The sequence below is a fragment of the Trachypithecus francoisi genome, unplaced genomic scaffold (assembly GCF_009764315.1).
Source record: "Trachypithecus francoisi isolate TF-2019V2 unplaced genomic scaffold, Tfra_2.0 Lachesis_group10, whole genome shotgun sequence".
In the NCBI taxonomy this organism is placed as follows: Eukaryota; Metazoa; Chordata; class Mammalia; order Primates; family Cercopithecidae; genus Trachypithecus; species Trachypithecus francoisi.
In genome coordinates this window covers 90,868,744-90,894,045 of record NW_022681455.1, presented here as the reverse complement: position 1 = coordinate 90,894,045, position 25,302 = coordinate 90,868,744, and the positions used below count along the sequence as shown (strand labels likewise).

Genomic DNA, 25,302 nt, shown 5'->3' with positions numbered 1-25,302 from the left:
AGGGGGATTGCAATGATATATTTCTGTTGAGATCAGCTTTGGCACCAGAGTCTGAGTCCATTCTCTGCCTCTGATTCTGGTTTAGCCCAGCCATTTTTCCCCTTGGGAAATTATCTTTTGGGGGCCTAATTTCAGGGAGTGCTGATCATGCTGATCACTCTTCAACTGAAAGCCTGAGGAACTGTGCAGGAGACACTGCTCATTTGGAAGAAAAAAGGAAAGTAGAGGACCAGGTGGGAAAAAAGGCCTTTCACTTGCCTAAGAAGTACTTTTGGGTGACTTAGAGCAGGAAGTGGCAAAGTACATTTGCTGAGCCAAACCTGGCCCACCTCCTGTTTCTGTAAATAAAGTTTTATTGGGACACGGCCATGCTTATTTGCATTGTCCATGGCTTCTTTCACTCTATGACAGCAGAGTTGAACTGTTGCAACAGAGCCCACAAAGTCTGAAATACATACTATCTGGCCCTTCAGGAAAAAGTCTGTGGATCGATTGCTGCTTTAGATGTGTGCTACCCTCCACTTCCAAGCGCAGGATATGTGCTTGAGGAGCAGGGCACAGACAATTTCACCTATAACTTGCCTGCTTGGTTGGAAACCCTTGTGCAGTACACAATCTGCCCAAACATACAGTGGCCATGGAAGAAAGAAAATGTCAACTCTGCTTTCTTAAAGCCTATTGTCAGCTCATATGAATCTGGGGGAGTGGTACTGGTTTGAGGAGCTCCTTCTCTTTGGAAGCTGCTCCCTGTCCCTCCTCACACCACAGCCACGAGGAGTCGGCTTGCTGTGTTTACCAAATGACGGTTCTCTCCCCATTAGCTCCCAGCCTGGCAGCTCTCCACCCTCGGCAACTGCCAGATTAAATGCATTACTTGACCATCTTCACCCGGCTCCCTTTGATGTTCCCTTCTCAAGCTTCAAAATACCTTTTGGAGGGAGATCAGACAGCATTAAACAGAATTACTAATTAATTAAGCAAAGTTAAATTTTAAACACTGTTTGTTGTGTTAGCCAAAAGCCTGAACAGAACAGACTTTTTTCCTCCGCTGAGATCAAAGACAGTCTCTTCCCTCTCCCCTCCCCCAGTTTAAAAAAAAAGGGAGGGGTGGAGAGGAAGAGAGAGCGAAAGACAGTGAGGAAATACCTGAATGGTGACAACTTTGATTGTGGGTCTAGACACCCCTCCCGACTCCCCATGGGCCCAGTGGGAGGCTCCTTGGGGATCGCATGCTGTGAGAGCCACAGTCACTCGGGACTGTTTACCCTGGCAAATGGCAGTGACCCAGGGAGCAGGATGGCACGGCCCACCCAGCCCAAGCTGCTGACAGCTGGCGCCACCCTAACAGCAAGAGAAGAAGGCCTGTGAAATAAAACAGACCCACCCTCCTCAACAGTCTGGCAGGGTGAGCTCCTCAGGGCTCTTCCCCTTGGTCTGGGGTCACTTGGGGTCACTAGGAGACCAGCTCCAAGAAGCAGGCTGTGCACTGTACATCCCCAGGTGGTGCCACTCACATGACTGATACCCTAGATACGTGTATTGCTTATGACATCCTTTGGACAGATGGCAGAAAGGTGTCTTGAGGAGGGGCAGCTTTTTTCTAATTTGCACGAATGCATCCGGAGCTAGTGGGGTGCTGTCTCCCGCCGTTCAGTCTAGCACTTTATTCTGTACACTCCTATCTGGGACCTTCTGATTGCCTCACAGGAGCCTCCACATCTGCACAGCCAGAAAGCAAGTTTCTTGAGATCTGGGGCCCTCTAGGCTTCTGCTCCCAGGTTGCCCAATGCCTAGCGCTTCCCATACATGCACAGGGCAAAGATTCTGCCAGGCCTGCTGAACTACAGCACATTCTACAGGTAGGCATAAGGAAGTCTGGCTACATAACAAATATGCCACACCTTCTGCCTTGATGGAGACTGGGAAGTGCCATGGGGAGGTGAGGAGTTGAAATTTTGGTAAAAATCCAAACCCGGGATGATACCAGTAAATGCCAGCTTATCTTAACACAATCCAGAAAGGCCTGGTGCATATGAAACTTCGAAAGAAGAGACGAATTTGAAACACAGTTATGACTAAATCGGCCCCACTAAAGACCAGAAATTACTAACACTTCAAATGCATGGCAGACCCCTCTCTTAGCCTAGTTACCTGGCAAGTTCTTCTCAGTGAATACAATGTAAAATTTAACACAAGCCAGAACTTCCTTGCTAGAGTCTGGATGCTCGCCCTGACATATCCACAGTCCTTTCTCAATTGTCCACGTACAGATTATCTGCTGCAAATATTTTAGTCTCAGGGTTGCTTGCCAAGATGTTTGAGTCCGCAACCTTCTGACAGCAGCTGTTCGAGGGAATGCAGATGAATTTTAATATTAGCCTCTGCCAAATATAATTAGGCGGGTAAATCTGCTGCCAGTAAAAAGAGAAAGATATCATATGTGCATTCCAGGCCAAATGGTTTCTTGCAGTATCTGTATCAGGCTCTCCGCAGGGAATGAGGGTCCTAGCGATCCCAACTCTGTTTGTAAACACAGCCACACAATTTGGTGGGCCGCACGGAGAGGCTGATGAAGTTAGTAGTACCACACATTATTCCATTAAGTCCTCTTAACACTGAATGTGCTACTGTTGGCATTGTGCAAAAGAGGAAACTAAGCTTAAAAACCAAAACTGATTACGCCGTTTCCCTGCTTAAACCCCTCCAGTGGCCCCCTTTCCCCTAAGGAGGGGTGCAAAGGCTTCCACAACCCGGCTGCTGCTGCCTCTCAGCCCTGTCTCTCTATGGAACTGCGTTCCCTTTTCTGAGCCTGCCATGCCCTCATCCCTGCCAAGAATGCTCTTTCCAGCTCTGCAATTCCCGCTCATCCTTCAGGTCTTCAGTTTAAGCCTCCCTTCTTCTGAGCAGCATGCTCTCACACCCTCAGGGCTAGGTTAGGCTTCCCTGCTCAGTGAGCCTTATTACACCATTATTGTATCACTCATTTAATCATCTGAATCTTCTGTCAGCCCAATATATATACCCTGAGATATATATGTCTATAGGGCAGTGTCTCACACTATAGATGCTGTATCATCATCAGCATCATCAGCTTCATCAAAAGGAAACAACAGTAAGTAGCAGAACCAGGATTTGAACCCAGAAGTTGTGGAACAAAGAGAACTAAATCCCACTTTCCCAACTCCTCAACCACTGGCCTCTCCACTGTGTCAGACCACAATAGCTGACACCTGTTCCTGCCTATCCAACAATCCTTCTCCTTCTGATAATAGCATCTGGCTTTCCTCTGCAGAGTCACTCATCCCCCACTCTCAGTCTATGTAATTTATGGAGACTGATCCCACTCCAGGGTCGCACTGCACTCAGTACCCCCACCTGACCCGGCTTGTTTCATCCTGAAGGCCATGTGGCTGGCTGGTCCTAGGTCAGTATGAAAGGAGAGTTTATGGAGAAGCTAATGAAGCTAGACTTCTGGGCCCTCTCACCTATATGGGCCCTTTCCAAGTCAGAATGGGTCTTTGAAGGTGTTTATGTGGTCATATGTGTTTGTATTTGTAACATTTTCCAAATTAGGCATTTTATCCTCAATCTATTAAGATTGTCATCTAACCATTCTGACATCCTGTGCCTGTGTGAGGTGATACTGGGGGAAATACAGGTATTTCTGGACATGAGCTAAGGAGAGACTGAGGTGGTGAGATATTTATTTTGGTTTAGCCCCTGAAAGCTTCAGGTCCCACAAAACCTAGATTTACCCTGGTCAAGTGACCAGTAAAGTGGTCAGTAAAGTGAGTCCGACATGTGCAAGGAGCACTGTGACCTGGGAACTTTCTTCCACCTGAGAGGGCTGTGCTCATAGGATGGCAGCGCCCACAACTGGGCACTGCCACCCTCGCCACCTGTGGGGGAGAAGCTACCAGGGAACAGAGGGAGAGATGATGGAGAGGGACACAGAGGGGCAACGAGAGAGTCACGTGTGTGAGTGTGTGAATATACGTGCATGTGTGAGTGTGTGTGTGCGTGCATGTGTCCACGACACAGTTTTAGCTCCAGAATCCAAACAGGCCTTTTTAGGCAAGATCTACCCTAGGATTTTTCAATTTCATGAGCCAAAAGTTTAAGTGAGTGTCCAAAAGAACCGAAAAAATCCTGACTTAACACATCCATCTCTCTGAGATCCTGCTTTTTAGGAAAAACCACCAGTACCAGCACCACAGCAGTGATTCACTCCCCCAGGGCAGTGCCCTCTAGGGCAATGTCCAGCTTTCTCACCAGTGGGGGTCTGCCCCTTCCTGAGACCAGAAATGCCAGCAGGGTCTTCTTCTCCACCATCCTGCCTCCCAGCTGCATTTTACTGCCACAGGATTTTGCTTATGGACCAATTGTAACTGAGGGGAAACAAAAAAGGGGAAAAAGGGGATGGGCGAGCAAATTCTTCTCAACAAATAACATTCTGGCCTTTTTTTCCTCATCAGAGCATAAGGCTGGTGGCCACTCGGCTTTGAGATCTGAACAGGATTGAGACGAAACATCTGTTCAGGGAGGGAGGGGGAAGCCCCGGGAGAAAGAGAGGGGGAAAGGGGAGAAAAAGCCTTCTGTGGGCTAAAAATATCATGTCCCTTCCACTCTCCCCCCTCCATCCCCACCCAAGTTAAAACATGTGATGAAATTCAGCTTTTACAATCTAACCCCAGCTACTTGAAACTATTAAAGCCTCTCCGGTATCTGACACAAGTCAGAATTTCCACTGTTCCAGCTGAGCTTTTATGAGGAGCAGACTTGAGAGAAACTGCCAAGGTAACAAAGTCCGCTTGTTCTCTGTCACCGCTGCAACTCAGCTTCTGGGGGGACTGCAGGGGAGTGGAGAGTCAGGGCCGCTGACATCCCCCGACAGGATGGGCTCTGAACTGAGGGAGAGGAGCCAGCAGGGCATGGGCACCTGCCCCTCCATCTGGGGGTCCCCGTTGCCCTCCCGTGAACTCCCCTTCCTCCCAGCCTTCCTAGGAAGCCACCACCAGCCCTGTGTATTAGGGAGCCTTGCCTGGGAGTCCCGGGCAATGTCCATGGCTACTTCCTGAGAAGTCTTAACTCGCTCTCTCTCTGTTTCTTGCCCAACTGCTCCCTGAACCCCAAGCTCCAATCAGCAGGTATCCCACGGCCTCCTCGGTACCTCTCCTTGGATGTTAAATGGGCATCTTGAACCCAACAGGTCCAAAAACAGGAGACTTGATGGTCACCTGCCAAAACCTCCACCTCAGAAGTGACACTGCCAAATCCTTAGTTCCTGAAGCCAAAAGTCTAAGATGCATCCCTGATCTCTATCACTCCGTCAACCCCCTTCTCACCAGCTCCAACCCCCAGCCTCATGGACTTCTCCACAGCCCCAAGCTCCCAAACTAGGCCAGCACCAAATCCTCTCGCCTGCAACCCTGCAATCACCTCCTGGTTTCATTGCCCTCTTCCTCCCTGCCCGGGCAGTCCCTCCCAGAAGCCAGAATTCGCTTCTTAAAACAGGTCAGAATCCAGCAGTCACCCACTCAACCCTCTCCAACCCAAGTGCGTGGTCCCACACTTGACGACCACCCCACTCTCATTCCTGATGCCACAACGGCCTCCTTTCTGTTCTTCCCCAAACACCAAGTTCCCTCTACCCTGGGGTTCTGCTCACTCCTCCTAGCTGCTCTCCCCCTACATTCTTCCATGGCTGGCTCCTTCCTGACATCTGCATCTCAGGTGAAACATCACCTTCTCAGAAAAGCCTCCTCACTCTACCTCTTCCTGGGTTTTACCTCTTAGCAGAGAACCACTACCAGAAACTTCCATGCTCCTTCGCAGATTTACGTATTCATCCCTGCCTCCTTCCTGTGAATGTTATGACCAATGGGCCTGCCTACCTTGCTCACTGTGAATCCAGGGCCCAGCAGAGCCCCTAGCTGCAGCAAATGCCCAGCACATACTGAATGGTGAGGAATGAGGGGCCAGATTCTGTTCTCAGTCTGCTGTGTGACCTTAGACAGGTCACTTCCCCTCTCTGGGCTTCAGTTTTCCAACTGCCGATGAAAGAGACTATAGGCCTCCCAAGTCCCTTTGCCCAACATCTGACCCCTGGGAGCCTGGACGGACTAGCCTAGGCCCCAACACAGGTACATAGGACCTGTCTGAGAGGCCGGAGGAAGGGGTCACCTGCTTTCAGTGAGGCAGAGGGAGGGGTCGCCTGCTTTCAGTGACTACAGGGTGTTGACTTTCCCTCTTCAGTGAGTGTTTATTTATTGAGCACATACAGCATGCCAGACCCTACTCCAGACACCGGGAGCACAGGGAGGCCTTTGGAGATTCTAATAGGATTAAAGAAGCTTTGCAAAGAGGCCGTCTTTCATCTGGGCTAGGTAAATGATTATAAACACGGGCTGGCGCCTCTTCAAGAAAACTGAACCCAGGAAACAAGAATCATGGCAGCTCAAGTGTGTTGGGCACTTACGCTGTACCAGGGCCACCCTTGGGACCTACATCCATCACCTCACTGTCTTCACGATAACCCTGGCGAAGAAGTGCTACAAGGAACCCAGTGAGGAAACTGAGCCACAGGGAAGTGACCCGCCCAAGGTCACATAGTGAGTGTGGGTAAGCCAGGCTAGAATGGGGTCTGAGCTGCAAATCCATAAAAAGTCAGAATGAAGGGAGGAGAGATGAGGAAGGCAAAGTTAGGGACCATTGCAGAGCTGAACAGGACCTGAGTTTCCAGAGTGCTGCTAAGCCCCCACCAGGTCTCGGTCCTAGCACTGCTCCCTGCTGGGCTGAACGAGCAACTCCAGGCACATCCACCCTTGGGTTGAGGAAGCAGAGACCACCCCAAGGGCTGCCACGTCTGCACGTCAGGCCAGTGGGGAGGGGGCGGCAGGGGCAAAGCAAGGCCTGCCCTGGAAGCTGGGAGGCCCGGGCCTGGTCCTGAGGAGGAGGGGCTGCCTGACTTCAGTGGTTGTAGCATCTCCTTTAGGAAGCAGGGACCCTGCAGGCTGGACCGTGCCCTGCAGAGGGGGCTTCCTAGAGAAAGATGCCAGGAAGTGGAGAGACAGGAACCAGGCACTTGAGGACGCAGAGCGAGAATGAGCAAAGGCCCAGAGGTGAGACACAGAGACAGCCAAGAAGCTGGGCGGGGGCAGGGTTCACCAGGTGAGAGGCAGGGGGTCCCTGGAGAAAGGGAGATGGGAGAGGGGGACGAAGCAGTGGCTGGAGCACCCTCAGACACAGTGACTCCTGGAGGCCATGCAGGAGAACACGGCCTGGCACCCATTCTCCCCGTGGGGCCCAAGCCACAGGCTGCGACTACCTGGAGTGCTGCCCAGCTGTGGGGCAGGGAGGCCGGGTGTGCACTGAAGGTAAGCATGGGGTCACCCCTCGCCGGTCCTCAGACCCCAGCTGGGTCAGCTGAGGAGGGGGCCCTCTCCCCTCCTCCCCATAAAAGCCTCACCTCACCAGCCCTGCCACGCCCAGCCAGCTCTCAGAGCTTGGGACTTTTGATGTTTACTTTGTTCTTTCCCCAGTTCAAAAGGAGCTCTGCAGCCCTGGCCCTCGCACCAAGCCCAGCCTTAATCTCCCATCCCTCCCGCTCCCAGCTGGCCAGTTAAGGCGGTTAAGACGCTGGATTAGGGCCGGCTTTACATAACAACGCGGGAGCTAAAGCCATCCTCTCCTGGGATGGCTAAAAGACTTCTTTTTATCTTCACGCCTCAGATGGCCTTTTTTCTCTCTTAAACAGCTCTCCAGCCCGCCAAGAGGCAATGAACTTGGCCAACAGGAAGACAAAGAAGAGATTCAGGACTCAGCTTTTTCTCCCTTGGCCAGTAGCACAGAGGGACCCCCCAGCCCCAGGTCCGGAGCAGGCAGCTGGTTTTCTGTGGCCAGAACTCAGTAGCACCTGCTCTCACCAGACCTAGCCATGTGGTGGCCTGCCATCCACATCATATTGCCCAGACCACAGGACCAAGGGTGCCAGAGGACCACAGATGGCCACTGGGTCCAGGGTCCCTCATGGGGTCTTAAGGGCCACACGGACAGGTCCAAATGCCCACCTGACTCAAACCAGAGCAGCTCTGCTCCTGCTGCCTTATTTATGGTTTTCACTTTTAAATACTGACATTAGTTTTTAAATTCATAAGGAATACATAATTATGTCCTTTTTTGATTTTTTAAAAATATATAATTTTAGAATTATTGATAATAGAGACAGGGTCTTGTTATGTTGCCCAGGCTGGTCTTGAACTCGTGAGCTCAAGCAATTCTCCAGCCCCAGCCTCCCAAAGTGCTGAGATTATAAGCATGAGCCACCATGCCCAACTATGTTCTTCTTAAAACAGTTTAACCATGAAATGCAGATAACACAGACTTAAGTCTCCTCCCATGTTTGGAAAGAGCTATGGTTATCATCTGTCTAGGCCTCTATCCACACAGTCATATGCATATGTGGTACCCTAAGAAACTCCTGAGGATGGTCTGGTGCCTTCTTTTCATAAAAGATATCAGACTGTATGCACATACAAAGCTTTCTGTTCACGGGACTCCTCCCCCTTGATCTGGGGCCTGCTTACATTTGAACAAAGTTTGCTAGATACCTGGCTCTCCAAACTGCCTCCAACTTCTAGGCAACGGAGTATCTTCAAACAGTGCTTCTCCGAGTGTAGTGTGCATGCAAGTCACCTGGGGAGCTTATTAAAATGCAGATCGGATTCAGCAGGCCTGGGCTGGAGTGAAGATTCTCTATTTATAACAGCTCTCAGGCCAGATGTGGCCACGGTCCTCAGGTCTGGCCCAGGCTCCCCTTAAGAACTTCCCAGAACGGTCTGCTCTCCTCTTACGGCCCTTCGGACACCCGCAGGCCTGGATCCCCCTCCGCAGACCCTTGCACCATGGCTCCCCAGCTCTCCGGCCAGCTGTCTGCCCTGCTCTCAGCAGAGATGTCCTTCCTTACTCTCATAAGGCAGCCCCCCATTTGGTGATTTCTTCCTGCTTCTGAATTTAAAATCTCCCATTCAGCAAACACTCTGCTTCATGCTGTCATCCATTCCTGGCACCAATTCTGGGAGCCAAGCAGGGCAAAGGCCCTTGTTCCCATTCTACAGATGTGGAAACTGAGGCTCAGAAAGGTGGGGTGGCCTTCCCAAAGTCAAACCAGCACACCAGCAGCCAGCAGACCCTCTACTTGAGCGTCCTGATTCTCTCTACAACACGGCGCTTTACCATGAAGAAAGAAAGCAGCGGCCAAGTGCGGTGGCTCATGCCTGTAACCCCAGCACTTTGGGAGGCCAAGGTGGGAGGGTTGCTTGAGGCCAGAAGTTCAAGACCAGTCTGGGCAACATAATGAGATCCCGTCTCTACAGAAAAATTTAAAAATTAGCTTGGCATGGTGGTGTGCAACTGTAGTCCTAGCTACTTGAGAGGCTGAGGTGAGAGAATCACTTGAGCCCAAGAGGTCGAGGCTGCAGTGAGCAATGATTATCTACTGCACTCCAGCCTGGGTGACAGAGCAAGACCCCGTCTCAAGAAAGGAAGGAGGACGACACAGGAGAGAGGTGAGAGGCTGGCTGTGTGTGTGTGTGTGTGCACTCATGTGCCAAGGGAGTGACACGATGGAGGAAACGGAATAGGCACTGTGTGTTATGCTTACTCCATGCCCAACACTGCCTGATCACACTTCACACACCACTCTGAGCAGCTACTCTTATTATCCCCAGAGGAGTAGCAGAGTTTCAACAACCTGTCCAAGGTCCACCAGCTAATCTGGTGCAGGGTCAGGACCAGCCCCTACCTGGGCTTGGACCTATGAAGTGCCACATCTGTCTCTTACTCCTCTCCTCCATCCCACCCTCCAGTCCACCCCCACCCAGAGTCACAAGGTCACAAGGTCCCTGTTGTGCCCTCCGTCTGCAGATTTTCTGGAATATGCAGGGCACATGGCCAGCCGGACACCGGCTTCCCCCACTCGCTGCTGCTGGGAAGAGAGCAATGGACTCCGAGTACCTTCCAGCCGGAAGTCGTCCTCCTCTTCCTCGCTGAGCGTGTCTCTCAACACGTCGCCCACGAGCTCCTAGAAGACAAAGCAGAGGCATTAGGGGGAGTACAGTGCTGAGACATTAAAAGTGGCGCCTTGAAGACCCTGGGCTGATTCTTCTGATGGGAATTCAGGTCAAGTGAGGCAGATCCTATTGCACCTGAAAAGTTAAGCGACAAGGTGGGTCCCTCCTGCCCTTAACATAAACCCACAAGTGTCAGCACAACATTTAGGCCCCTGCAGGCTATGGCTCCACATGGTCTTCCATCATGCCTCCCATATTTCACCAACACACATGCTTTCCAGAAACCAGCCTGATTCCTTGCACTCACCCTGCCTGTTCCCCACCAGTGAGTTAAGGATATCTGGGATCTCATCCCAACTAACCTGACCAGGAGGTGTCAAGTTAGCGAGGGGAGTGTTGCTGGTCCAAAAGCTGGGAAATTTCTAGGATATCAACAAAGGCCCCATCTGTCTGACCCACCCTAGCAGGATAACTCCAAATATGGAAGAAGCTAGACCATACCTTGTCAAACTGTCTTCTGTATTTATTGGTATTCTGCCAGAAGACTTCCATGATCAAAGAAGATTCTTTTAAACAAAGTTAAACAAGATCCCTTACAGCAGGACTTATCAGGACTTTTACTATGGTTCTAAACACTGTGAATCTCCAAGTGCTGGCATATTTTGCATTCTCCAAACTTACTCAGACCATGGAGCTTCGTTTTTCAAAAGCATCACGAGATTCATGTCCCAAGAAACCCACTTTAGGAAATACTCCTGTTATGGGAGGACAGACAAGGGTTTGGGGGGATGATGATGCTATGGTAGTGCTTCTCAAAATACAAAATGACAAGCAATAAAAAGCCCAAACTCAGCAGCTGTCACCAACTTCTCTTTGTGAAAATAAAAGAGAGAGAGAGAGAGAGAGAGAAAAAAAAAAAAAAAACCCTTTCCTTGGGAGAAAAAAAAAACTCTACACCTCAGATGATGCTTTAAAAAAAGCCAGTCTTCATCTTGATGAACAAAAGAAAAACACGGCTTTGTATTGCTGATCTCATCAACTGGACACAGCTGGAGGTAAGCCTCTTGCTTTTCTTTGTTTTTTGTTTTAAAGACAAACAGCTAACATTTTGTGGCTATTCTCTTTCTTCTTTCAAATCTTTCTAGGGCATTACACACTCTTTCTTAAAAGCTGTTAAAATGTGGCCATTCAGATTCTGGTGTCCCATTTACTTCAAAACCAGGCTACTTTATTCCTCGAGTCAGGATGGCTTCCCTCTCCTCCTCCGCCAATTATTATAATCATCGAACATTTCCTGGGCTTGTAAACTGGCTGTTTGTGTTAACAGAGCCCGAGTTGACAGGGGAGCTGGGAGACGATGACAGGAAAGGGATGCACACAGGTGGCATCATTAGATGGCTGGGACGCCCCAGCAGCCAATTAAAGCCCATCTTTCATGCAGGAGAAAGACGGGTGCCACCGCCCCCTGAAAGGCTGGTAGACAGAGCTTCCTCGAGGGAACAGGCAACAGTCTTCAAGAGAATCTGTGCACCTCTTCACGCTGAGGTCTTCTGCAGAGGGGGGCTCTGCGCCTGCCACCCTGACTGCACCGCAGCCGGGTGACAGCATCAATGAGACGTCTGAGTACTCGTGTCTTTTTACTGGCACACTTGGAAGAGTTTAAAGACTCCAGACATCGCCACCAACAAGGCAGCCGTGTGGGACCCTATAACGATGACCACGTGTGCTCAAAGCACCCCAGTCATCACCGATGACAGCTTCAGCACTCCCTATTCAGAGGACCAAGCTCTCTGACACACCCAGAAAGCAGAGTTCTGGCAAGTTCCAGGATAGGCCTCTCACCACTCAAGAGCACCCTGCTCTGAAGAACACTGGAAAGCTCCCTGAGGCATGGTCCGTGGACACACTGTGCTGTGCCAATGCTCAACTTTGCAAAAACTCTCTCTCCCCGGCCAGGTGCAGTGGCTCACGCCTGTAATCCCAGCACTGTGGGAGGCCTAGGCCGGTGGATCACGAGGTCAGGCAACCTGGCCAACATGGTGAAACCCCGTCTCTACTAAAAATACAAAAGATTAGCCGGGCATGGTGGCAGGCACCTGTAATCCAACTACTTGGGAGGCTGAGGCAGAAGAATTGTCTGAACCTGGGAGGTAGAGGCTACAGTAAGCTGAGATTGCGCCACTGCACTCCAGCCTGGGTGACAGTGTGAGACTCCGTCTCAAAAAAAAAAAAAAAAAATGCATCTCCTCTGCTGAGCCACACAGCCAGGGTCTGCGGCATGCAGTGTGCATGCTCCTAGAGCTTTGAGTCTCTAGGCCAGAAGCCATGTGGGATGTGGAGCCAAACACAGGATCACATCCTGGCTGTACCGCCTGCCTCGCCTTTGGACCTCAGTCTACTTATTTGTAAAATGGGCATAGTCATCAACCATAATAATAACCAAACAGCTGACACTTACTGTGCATTTTCCATGTGTCAGGCACTTTATGTATACAGTCATTCCTCGGTACCCGTGGGCGACTGGTTCCAAAACTCCCTGAGGCTATCAAAATCTGTAGATGCTCAAGTCCTGTATATAAATGGTGTAGTATTTGCATATAACCTACGAACATCCTCCCCTATACTTTAAATCACCTCTAGATTACTTACAATACCTAACAGAGTGCAAATGCTATGGAAATTGTTGTTATACTGTATTGCTTAGGGAATAAGGACAAGAAAAGTCTGTATGTGTTCAGTACGGATGCTTTTTTGTTTCCAAATATTTCCTATCTATGGTTGGCTGAATCCATAAATACAGAGCCCATGGATATGGAGGGCCAACTGTGTACATGTGTATTTATTAACCCCTTGAATCATCACAACAGCCCTGGTCTTTCCATCTCTCAAGAAATAGATGCTCATTAAAATGATTTGCAAATTGTAAAGTGAGAGGTATAATCGTTACTGTTATTATCTACAAAGAAAGTGGCCTCAACCCTGAAGGACCATATGAGACCAGAAACGGTGCTGATGACAGTCACCCGTCATCTACCGCGTGCTCACAGTGTGCGAGGTACTGACCAATGGGATCCTCACGGGAGGCTCCGGAGAATGGCCTCCCCACAGCCCTGCATCTAAGTGGCTAAGAGGCTCCAAGAGGCTGCAACCCCCTCTGGATCACCTGCCAGCAAGGGGCAAAGTGGGGACTCGAGCCAGCTCCTTCAGGTGCCTCAGCCCGGGCTCCTACTCATGCAACCAGGGCTCCTGTGGGCATGGGAGCAGAGGTGGCCAGGAGCCCTGGTGCCTACCAGGGACCAAGGATCACACCTAAAGGAGTGCAAGAAAAATAGCCCAGCCGGCAGCTCCAGTGGGTGAGTGGTCAACGTCTCCCATCAGCCTAGCAAGACTCAAAGCTCCCCTGCTGCTCCCCACAACTTGAGGACTTAGCCCTGCCCTCAAGCTGAGCCCTGGCTGGCAGCCTCACATGTCAGGGCCAGGGCCAGGCCCTCGGCACCACCCTTCGGGAAGGCAGCTGTTGCTGGGAGACACTCCGACCTTCGACGGCGCCACTGCGAGCCCCCGTGCAGAGGGCATGGAACTGGAGGTGGTCAGACCTTGGTTCAAATCCCAGCTCTGCCTCACATGTGCTGCGCCACCTGGCGGAAGGAACTTTATCTCTAGTGCACCTCAGTCTCCCCATTCGTAAACAGGGGCGACAGCAATCAGGATATCTGAGGGGGGCAGTGTGAGAAGTGAGGAAGTCATTGCGTGTGAAGCGCTTAGCAGGGCAGCTGAAAGCGGGAATGGGGTTCATCAGGTCAGTAGTTACTGTTTATTACTCTTGCTATTATCATATGGTGGCCAGAACATTGCTGGGACGAGCTGAGAGACTCGCCAGACCCCATATGCCCTCACAGACACCTGGAAACATGCCCCATCCTGCCCAGCACACGGTTTTCTGGGGGCTGCATTTCCCCCTCGTGGCAATCCTTTCAGGTATTCCAAAGGACTGCCACGACTACCCTGCTTTACAGATGAGACAACTGAGGCACAGAAAGGTCAAGTGACTTACTTGCCCAAGGTCACACAGCTAGTAAGTGCCAGTGCCCAAGCCCACACCCTTTACCACTGCACCTGGGAAACCCACATGTGGGGCTTGGCTGCAGTGGCCACCCTCCTCCACTTCTTTTGTCTACTTAGTTGTCACTCTGCCCGTGGTCCCAGGCCCCTCCCCTCTAGCCTCCCGGACAGTGGGCCTCAGACTCTTCTGCAAGTTCTGATCAAAGACCTTCCTGGGTCTCCAGAGCCCCTGCTCCACCAGACCTGGGGCCAGGCTGCTCCTGCTCAGTGGCCTGGCTTGGTGGCCTCTCAGGCCCAGATGTGCCACCTTCCTAAGTCCCAGTGGTGCCCCATCAGCTGGCCCTAAAGCCCCTCCTCTGCCCTACACTGGGCCCCAGGAAGAGAGGCCAGCTCCTCCGGGCACAGGGTGTGCGGCCAGCACCAGTCCAGAGCCCAGAATCCAGGCACGATACCTTATAAGGCCTCTGGGAATGGGAAAACCACATCAAAGCAGCCTTGGGGAGCGAGCTGGAGTTTGGCTGGGGTTTTTCCTCTGTCTTTGAGACTTCCTACTCCTGAATGTAAGATCTTCCCCCACCGCCTGCCCCAGCAGTGCTTTGTCAATCTTTCTGTTCTCTAAGAGCTAACAGATGTTGGTGCCACGGGTTTCAAAGCAAACTCCCAGTGCCCACAGAACACGGCACAACTCACAGATTCCAAGAATGTACAGGGTTGGGACGTGCCGGGGAAAGGGGGGGGGGGCGGGCAGGGCCCAGGCCACCCTGTAACCCTTAGATCCAAGCAGCCTACCCTGGAGCTGCCCCAGGAAATTCCTGGCAAGCTCTCTCTTCCCAGTACGCTGAGGCTGCAGCCCGGCCAGGCGCTCTCCAGGCCTTGCTGAGAGCAAGCTCTTGCCTTCCTCTTGTTCCCTCTCAGGAGGCAGGACAGGGATGCTCCACTCCCCAGCGTCCAGAGCAACCTGGCAGTCGGGGCACCCAGGCTCCGGGCCCAGCCCCACCCTCAGCAGCCGACTGGCAGCAGACACATCACTTAACTTCTCCAGCCTCCATTTTCCCCTTCTGTAAAATGGGGATTTTGATGTCAAAGAGCAGTCAATGAGAAAACGTAGACAACAGGCCTAGATGGTGTCTAATGCGAAGCTGGAAGCACTAACATCAGTTTCTCTCCTCTTCCCAACACAGGTTCAGGAACATTCTCACATTCCATCCTAATGCCTGGCGAGCCAGTGCCTCAATGTCCACCCTGAGACGATGCTCACATGTGTGTCCAGGAGGCACATTTAAATCCAGTGATGTTTAATGCAACGCACTTCCTGTTAATCCGCAGTCAGGAACACCCTGGATGTCCCAAAGGCACGTGCACTGGATCTCCACAGAGGAACACCACATGAGAGGGACTCCAAAAGAACAAGACAGACCTGCAGATCTCTCAGGCAGACAGCCAGACCACAGCACGGGCAAAGGAGCCACGACAGGAAGATACGCAGACTGTGCTGCTACCTGTACACAGAGGAGAGCACCAAACCCATGTACACCATGAGATTATCCCCGTGTGGGTGAACATGCGGAAGACGACAGCCACAGCGACCTCCAGGGAAGGGAGGGCAGACAGAGGCAGCGGGTGTGGGGGGTCATAAACCCCAGCCTTATCTGAAGTGTTCTCATGTTTAATGGATGAGTATATTACTTGGGTAATTAAAATCCAATTTAGTAAAACCGCAGATAATAACCCACTTTACAAAAGAGAAAACAAAAGCTGGGAGATTAAATAACAGGTCCAAGGTTTTGTGGAAAGTAACAGAGTGGGATAGACCCCTGGAGGGGTCTCTAGAATAGGGAGGCCGGCCAAGATGATGCTCACAGTTCCCTGGAGCACAGACCTTCTTGGGTTCCAGCCCACATACCATCAATGGGCAGCTCTTTTCTAGGGCTATACCCAGGAAACAAGAGGAAAACTGGGGCTGTCCAGTTTCTGGGCCTCAAGTTCTATGTCTCTCACATGTACCTCTCCCCTGTGGACCTGTTATCTCTGCCCACACAGCCTCCCTCCCATCCCCAGGCCCCCAGGGCTTTCCCAGGCCTCCAGAGCCTACTCTGCCTATAAGCGCGGCAGGCTGAAAGTGCTAGGAAATTACCCAGCCCGTCCCAACACTACACAACACGCAGGCCAGTGACACAAAAATAATCCTCATCAAAGGGCGGGGAAATGGTAAGAGGGCACAGCGGGCAGGAGTCAGGGAAGGCTCCTGGAGGCCTGACCCCAGGGACAGGAGAGGCTGGGGGCATCCTCCTCCCCAGGAGAGGAAAACAGGCTTGCCCCTCCCTGCCTGGGTCATCAGAACACAGGCCTCAACATGCTGCTTCCAAGATAAATGGCATCTCTTTCCAGAGGAGCCAAAATATAGGGCAGAGTCCTCAGCCACTCCCCTGAAGACCCTTGAGCCCACCACAGCCATAGGTCACCTGGTGGTGGCTCCTGGCTCTGCCCACCAGACCTGTGCCCCGCCGCAGCCAAGCCAATTAGAACCCTTCCCCGGGACCCCTTCTTGGGAGCTGAAGGGAAAGAACTCTTCTCTGGTGCCAAGGCTGTATCTCATCTCATTGGCAGCTTCTCAGAGACAGCTCACTCGAGGAGGCAGCTCACACAGACAGAGACGGAGGCCAGCGCTGGGACCAGTCTCAGGCCCAGCCTTCTCCAGAAGGAGGCTGCCTGCGGGCAGGTCTCTGGGTCTGTTTTGCCCTTGAACAGCACCTGGTACCAGGCAGGCACTTGATAAAGTGTCTGTTCGGTGAACCCTGGGGCAGGCCCACCCTCACCCCCAATTCCCACCGATGGGACGGTCACACAAGCCACTAAACGGCTCTTGCTGCTTCCAGCAATTCAGGTCAGGTTTCTGTTACTTGCAACTAAAAGCTCTGACTCCTACAGCTCCCAGAAGCGATCCACAGCATCCTCAAAGCTAAGTCCAGGATTCCCAGGCAAGCTTGGGAGCCAGTGGAGCAAGCTCCTGCCGCCCTGCTGTACCGCAGGTCCCTGCAGGAGCCTCACCTGCAGACTCCACTCAGAGCTGTGGAAGCTGAGGCGGGAGGGAAGACAGGCTCCCCGGGCTGCACACACAGACCAGGCCTTTTGTGTTTGGCTTGCAAGGACCAGGTCTTCAAGACGCCAAAGACATTGAGCAGCAATTAAAATTCCTCAGATTTCTCCTGGACTATTTTTATCTGCCCAAGATGCAATCGATGTGCTCCTAACTGTAGATCCCCAGCCTTCAGCTCCCCACATCCTGGGAACCCCAACCTGAGCCTGCCTCCTGGGCTTGAGGGTTTGCACAGGGAAGGTGGACAGCCAGCAAGGAGTGGTACAGCAGGGCTGGCAGGAAAGACTTCAGACCCGGGGCCTGATTCTGAAACCACCACACTCCCTTCCTCCAGCCCTCAGGCCTGAGGCCCGACAGGGTGCACATAATCCCTAGAGACGGGTTGCCCAATCCTGCACCTCAGCCAGCCACAGTCACCAAAGGGCCAGCAAAGGCTACTTCCTGGGCTGTCACCCCAGTCAGTCACAGGCATCCACATGCCACTGTCACACCTTCCTCCAGAGCCATGTCCCACCTGGGCTACCATGAGTACTTAAATGCTTCTCTTTAAATTGGCTCTCTCTCTCTCTTTTTAATCTAGTCTTGCCATAAAGCAATAAGATCAATAAAATCACAGGTGCTGGGGGGCTTGGTTTGGTTTGGTTCTGAGATGGAGTTCTCACTCTGTCCCCCCCGATGGAGTGCAGTTGCGTGACCACAGCTCACTGCGGCCTCCAACTCCTGGGCTCAAGTGACTCTCCTGAGTATCTGTGACTCCCGCCGGCACAGGCCACCACGCCCAGCTAATTTTTTAAAACTTTTTGTAGAGACAGAGTCTTGCTATGTTGCCCAGGTTAGGTAGTGCTGGTGTTTTTTCTTTTTTTTTTAAGGACAATTCATATTGAACAAATTCAGAATCATTAAAATATAAGACACCCACCACTTACCACCCGAAGTTCCAACCCCTCAATAGGACATCGACCACTGAACCACGCTTTCAGAACAACGCGATTTAAAGAACCCATCCCCTGGCCCCCACAGTGGTCAGGCTGGTTCCAACAAGTAGGAAGAAGGTGGGTGGGAGAGAGACACCAGGCAAGGTGGGCACCAGGAGAGGCCACCAACCTTCCCACCTGGCCCCCCTCCTTCAAGACTCATGGCTTCAGAGTGTGATTTCTGAGCATGGAGAAAAAATGACTAATGGGGGAAAAAAAACCCCAAAACACCAAAACCAACAACAGAAAAGGGTAAATCTTGACATCACCTAGAATGCTCCCTGATCTCAAACTGCTGGCATTTCAAAGCCCTTAAGAGATGACCCAATGTAGGGATTGTCCACAGCCAGGCAGGGCACGGGGCAGGGAGACTTTGCTGTTCGTCTGACCACAATTTTCCAACTAGACCGTGTTCAAAGGCATTTCCACAGTGGAAACTGGGATCAGATGGGCATGTTGCGGCCTGGGGGTAACTGAGGTCGTGAATATAAAGGACTCCGTGATGATGATAACCAGCCTTAGTCAGTGTGTGACGTCTGCCAAGTGTTCCATGAAGCACGTTCGGGGCATCACCGACCAAGTGCTCCCAGCAGCCCTAGAAGCTGGGCTCTGCAGTGACCCCCACTTTGGCCATGAGGAAACTGAGGCTTAGAGAGGTTAAGTGACTCACTCAAGTTGTCAGTCAGGTCTGGGTTTGAGCCTTGGTTCTTCGGCTTTATATTGTGTGACTTTGTACAAATGATTCTACCTGACTATGCCCCAGTTTCCCCAGCCAAAAGTGGAAATGACAGCCCCCACCCGGCAGGGCAGTTGTGAGAGGAATGGAGAGTATGTGTACGGTGCTTCGTGCATGGTCTGGCTCAAACAGCATGTCCCAAGTCACAGCTGTCACCTTCTTCTCCCTCCGGGCCCTGGTCTTTCATTCTGTCCCCTCACATCCTCTCTTCTGCCCTGGTTTTTGTCAGGGATGCCACAGCGGATCAAAGCCCAGCCCAGCACTGCCTCATCACCCCAGAAGGCCTCAGGTGACCCCACTTCTGGCCGGCTGCAGAGAGCAGAGTGCACTCAGCGCTTGTCGGAGTCTCTGCACTCCCACCCACTGCTGACCACACACATACACACATAGCCTTCCCACCCACCATTGACCTCTCTAAGCCACTGCCCACCACAACACTGCCCACCACACCATTGATCCTGTCCCACCACTGCCCACCACACCACTGCACACCGCACCACTGACACCACCATGCCACTGCACACTGCACCACTGATCCTGCCACACTGCTGCCCACCACACCACTGGCCCCACCATGACACCACCTGGCACACTGCTGACTAGTCCAGCCACTGGCCCACCACGCTGCACAGCTGAGTGCTGGTAAGAGGAGAGGTCCGAGGGCCTGTGGCATGCCTCTGATCACCCAAGCAGCTGGGGCGGCATCTGCCAGCAATTCCTGGCCCTGGGACAGGCCCCCGGTCTGCTGCCAGGGTCCAGCGCATGTGACCTGCTGACAGGGTGGCCCTGAGCCAGGCTGCTTATGATAGGCAGCACTGTCATCTGGCCCCAAGGAAGGGTGCCCCACGGCCATAGGCATCCGCACCTCACTGTAGGGAAAGGATGTGTGCTCCTGCCCAGGGAAGGGGCTTGGGGACCCAAGAAGCCTGGAATTTCTTGCTCAGCCTCAGGAATGAAGGGCTTGAGCTTCTTGCTTTTCTGAACCTAAACAAAATAGATGAAGTAAGAGCCTCTTGATTCCTATACCCCGAGGCCTCATTTTATGGACAGGACAAGAGTGCCCATGAGCACAGGTGCACACACACGCGTGCACACACACACACACACACAGACACACACAGAGTCCACCCATGCAGCCCCGCAGTGCCCTGGAGAAACCATCTTGCAGAAGCCATGCTCCTACCCACTCTGATCCCATCTGCCCTGGGCCTCCCATTCTCATCTCCTGGCCCCTTCTGTCCCTGCATCCCCAAAATAGCTCTAAGAAACTTGTCACCATCCCTCTCACAGGTCAGACTGCCCGCTCAGAGCCTCCCAGTCCTAAGCTGTCTTGTCCCCTTCATCCAGAGCGCCCTCCTCCCTCTACTGCTGGTGAAGTCTTTTGCCACTGTGGATTTCGACTTCCCACCTTCCTCAACTACCAGATGAGGACATAATCAAGAGGGTCACACTGGCAGCTTCCAGAGGACTCAGTTCATTCTGAAACTCAGCAGTCTGCATGCTGCCAGGGCTGTCTGTGATCGAAAGTCTCAGTGGCCACATCTATAAAATGAGGGCACCAGTCTCACCCGCCTGCCACGCAGCAGTGCACAATGATCACACCAAAGGTGAGTGTGGAAAAGCCAAGAAGGTGAGAGGGGCCATTTGGGAATGAGGGCCCAGGGTCCACAGTGCTGTCAGACAGGAAGCTGCGGAGGAACAGCCGAGTCCCCTGCTGCTGTGTTAATAAACAAAAAGGTGTGTTTTCCGGAACGTTTCTGGAAGGCCACACTCCACTTCAGAATGGGAACTGGGGTGCTGTCTCCTTCAGATGTCCGGCTTTCTGGGTGATTTGAATTTTATATTTATATTCTCTCTTTTTAAACCAAGAATATTCAACCCTTTTATACTAAAAAAAATAACTTTTTTCAAAGAGGTTTTTCCATTAAAACTAATGATGTGGCTCTACCTCCTGTTTGATGTCACCAAGTTGCTCAACAGGCACCTCAAACTTCACGTGTCCAAACCGGATGCCTGGTGGCCCCCAAACCTGTCCTCCCCAGTGCTTTCCCTGTGCACACACAGGGCAGCTCCCTGCTTCCTTGGCTCTGGCCAGACACCCCAGAGGCATCCGCACATCCTGTTGGCTCTCCCTCAAAACACACCCTGAAACCAATCATTGCTACCTCCTCCACTTCTGCCACGAGTTCCAGGCCACAGTCCTCTTGAATAATGACAATCATTTTCTATTCTCTGCCCTCGCTGCCACCCCAACCCCTACCTAATTGCCCAAAGTTCCACCAAAGCCCATTAAAGCCCCACCCAATTTGTCTGCCCTATCACCTCCCTCACCCCTTCTGTTCCTCCCCGTTCACTCGCTCGCCCGCAGCCACACAGGCGTCTTGCTGTTTCTCCAACAGGTTTAGCTCATTCCCCACTCAGGGTCTTCGTACGCGCTGTTCCCTCTACCCAGAAGGCTCTTCCTCTGGACAGCTCTTCCCTCCTGCCCCTCCTTCAGGTTTGGGCTCATTATCACCTTGTCACCTAGGTGAGGTCTTCCCAGATCTCTTTATTTAAAACTGCAGCCCCCTCTCCCACACTCCCTTCTTTATTGTCTCTGGGGCATTCCCACCATCTGACACACCATGTATCAACTCCTGACGGCAGAGACACTCGACTGGCGTGTCAACCACCAAACGCAGCTCTATATTTACTGACTCAGAAAAACATGCCCCGCATTTTCTTGAAAGGAAAAAGCAGTTGCCAAAGAGCAGAGAAAATGTGATTACATTTCCTCACATTATCTGCACGTGTTTCCATGTGCTGTAGGAGGAGGCACACGTCTGCAGAGACGGGCACCAAAATGCTCCCAGAAATGGTGCCCAGTGCTGGATTCTGGGTCACCTAATGGTCTTCCATGAACACACGATTACTTCTACAATCAGAAATTACAGCAAAGCATTTTGAGGGAAAAAAAATGCTAAAACACATAAAAATGGGCACCCAAGTTGGTTGTAGAAAGACTCGCACTCAGAAATCTGCTGAAAGGGTCTTGGCCTTAGCAGTGGCAAGACCTACAGCTTTCTGGTGAAATGGGTGGCCTCCTGATTCCAGCTGGGAGGGAAGGTGGAGACTCCAGACTTTGGGCCACCCAGACTCCATTGCTCCCTTCCACAGCCACACAGTGCACACAGGTCACAAAGAGGCCACAGCCAGACCCCTGCCTGCTTCTCACTGCTCACTGTACGTGCATAGGAAGCCAGGGGCTATGTAATGCAGACAGTACTTTGATTCCAGAAATGGCACAAGACCAGCTAAGCATGCAAGCCAGGCTGTCAATGGGGGCCCAGGGGGAGCAGGGTGGCACTCTCCTGCGCATCCCAACCAGCACACACCAAATTTTGCTGTTGCCATTCTCAGGCAACCAAAGATCTCAAAGCAAAAAGTATGGGGATCTAGAAGGTTGCTGCCTGCCCCTGCAGGTCCAGTCAACAGCCCACATCACCCTGTGTCACCACAGGGTGGTCGCCTGGGAAGTCAGTGAGGTCTGGGAGAGGGCCTATGGTCAGCATGAGAGGCCACTCTTGGGCCTGGGGGTAAGAAGGTCTTCATGGCAGTGACTTCACCCATCACACCTGTACCTCACCCAACAACCCAGGAGGTCCACGTGTGAGCTATTGCTGTTTTTACAGACGGGGGGACTGAGAGTCATAGGGGAGGCAAGAAAGTGGTAAGGCTGGGAGAAACGGAGCACTCCCGAGAGGAAGGCCAGAGCTCTCAGGACATGCCCCTGGGTGTTCCTGGATCTGGAAGAGACGCCTCTGCCGTCTGAGCCCCACATTTCCACCAGGACCACCAGCATCAGGCTAGGCCAGAGCCTTTGTTCAGAGGTTCTTACCTGCAAGAAGGACCCAGCCCCTCTGAGAATATGCCCCCTAGAAAAATGCCATGCAAAGAAAATTGCACATTGAATTTCAGGGGGTTCCTGAACCTCCCCACTACAAGTCCTTTTGTGAATTTTAGTTTAGGAACCTCTGAGAGTTCAGATGGGTAAACTGAGGGCTCAAAAAGGGACAGGACTTGCCCAGCGTCACAAAGCCAAAGAGAAGCAGAGCCAGGATCCGAATCCAGAGGACCCACCACTGGGAGCAAAGAACCAGCAAGAGATGAGTTCCCTCGGGGAGCAGAGGCACAGGACAAGAGCCCCCACACGCCCTGACTGCCAAGGGCCGGAACACCCAGCCCAACAAGCCCACCTTCAGATGGTTTCTCCACAAGCACCGTCTCGGGCAATCAAACATTTCAAAGGAAAATGTAGTGGGTCCAGGCATAAGGGCCCAGGATGTTTGGGGAACGCTGCGTGGGCTTCTCAAGCCTTTCTAGGCCACCTGCAGCAGGACTCCCACGAGGTGCCCACAGATCGGGGGTCTCCTCACTTCTCTAGACCCTTTGATTGCAGTCCACCTCCCCAGGGCACCATGTGCACATGCAGATCCCCCCGAGTCTGTGTGCCCCCTCCCTTCCCTGTGTGCCCCCTCCCAGCAGCTCACACCTGGGGGCCCTCTTCAGAGGCCTGCCCTAGGGCTATGTCTGCAGATTCAAAGAACTGCCATGTCCCCACCCCAGGTGGCCCTGAGCCTGGTGCAGGAGAATGAAAGCCCATACCTCCTGTCAGGACAAACTCAGAGGCATAATTTATACCCCAGAGCTCCCCCAGAGGGTCAGACTAAAGCCAAGACTTTGCCTGAAATGGCACCTGTGCTTGGCGTCTTCCTCTTGTCTGTCCTGCTTCCTCCACTGCCTCACTGGCCTGCCCTGCCCTGGGAGAGTGTCCTGAGTGAATCACTTGCACGTGACCCTCACCTCAGGCTCTGTTTCTGCAGTCCCTGACCTCACAGGGCTCTCCCCTGAACTACGCGGGTAGTCGGAGGAATCCTGACCCACTTGGTGAATTCACAGGGAGTAGGCAGGCCAATGAATTGCAAGTTGGTTGGTCTCAGACAAAGCAGGTGGAACATCAGTCCAGCCCAGAAAGGCAGTGGTCACACTGTGGCCAATTCAGCTGCATGAGGGGCCAGGGACCCTAATGCCAGGGTTCAGGCCTGAGAGGCAGAAAAATGGAAATGGACATTTTTTCCCACCCCACCCCACCCCAGCCCCACTTCAGGAACCCCCTCCCCATCTTTCAGAGCCTAATTCAAGTGCAAGAAGCTTGTTCTAAGCACCTCGTGCCCCAGGAACCTCTCTCATTCAGCCAGCGCGTTTCGGGCCGGCTTCACAGACTGTAAGTTCGGGAGGAAGCCAAGGCTATGGGAAGCTCTTTGTCCCTCATCTGGCTCCTGCAGTGGGCATCTGCAGTTTGGAAGCCCCTGGCCCCAGCCTCCCTTCCTCCTTCTTCTGGGAACACTTTGATGTTCCTTGTTGGCTTTCTAGACCTCACAAATAAAAACAAAGGACGTTCAGTTAAATTTGAATATCAGATAACACATCATTGTCTAGCATAAGTATGTCCCATGCAGTATTTGGGATAGACTTAAAACACAAAAAAATTAAGTGCTATTCATCTGAAATTCAAATTTAACCGTGTGGCCTATATTTTATCTGGAAACCCTGCCCCTCCACTCCTCTCACCCACATGGTGTGGGCAGGCTGATCTCTCCGCGTAACCACCAGGAAAGGCACGTGACCCAGGACTGCCCAATAAGAGCTTCGCACCATGCCAATCGTGGGGACTGGTCAGGGCCGGGCACACAACCCAAGCTAGGCCAAGGACAGGCAACCCCAGGACATCTTCTCTCTCTCTCTCTGTTGACATTGGTGAGATGTGAGCTGAGAGCCTGACCCTGCTGAAAGCACTTTACCACCTCAAAGAGAAATTCTAGCTATGAAAACAGTTGATACTAAGGAAAACAGAGACACGAGGGGATGCAAAAGAAAAGGGGTCCTGACAATATCATTTGAGTCCCTGGATCAAACGGTGCCTGAAGCTAGCACCTCCCCTACATTTTTCAATGACATGAACCACAAAATCTCCCCTTTTGGCTTAAGCCAGTGTGAGCTTATTCTCCTCGTAAGCCAGTGAATGAGTCCTGCTCACTCGCTCCTCCTCACCCTTGTCACCTGGGCATGAGGCTGGGCAGAGTCTATGCTCAGAGAACATGGTTTTACTTTCACTAAGGAAGGTGGCATGGGGCGATGGGAAAGCCTGAGCTCTCCAGTCAAGCAGGCACGGTTCCCGGCCCCACTCGGTCCCATCCTCGTTTCAAGTCCTTGCACAACAAACTCTCTGTGAGCCTTGGTTTCCCTATTTGTGAGATAAACATAGATACTTATACCTGGACTGCCCATATAATGCCAGTGCCCTAACCAGGACACTTCAGAGAG

The 25,302-nt window shown here is 52.2% G+C and overlaps 1 protein-coding gene across 1 annotated transcript in view; it reads right to left on the bottom strand.

Moving 5' to 3' along the window:
- NKD1 (NKD inhibitor of WNT signaling pathway 1) overlaps positions 1-25,302 on the bottom strand; it is an 85,760-nt gene that overhangs the window by 17,229 nt on the left and 43,229 nt on the right. Inside the window, exon 4 of the mRNA XM_033218365.1 lies at positions 10,015-10,081. Coding sequence (XP_033074256.1) covers positions 10,015-10,081 — 67 coding nt within the window. The remainder of the gene's footprint in view (positions 1-10,014; positions 10,082-25,302) is intronic.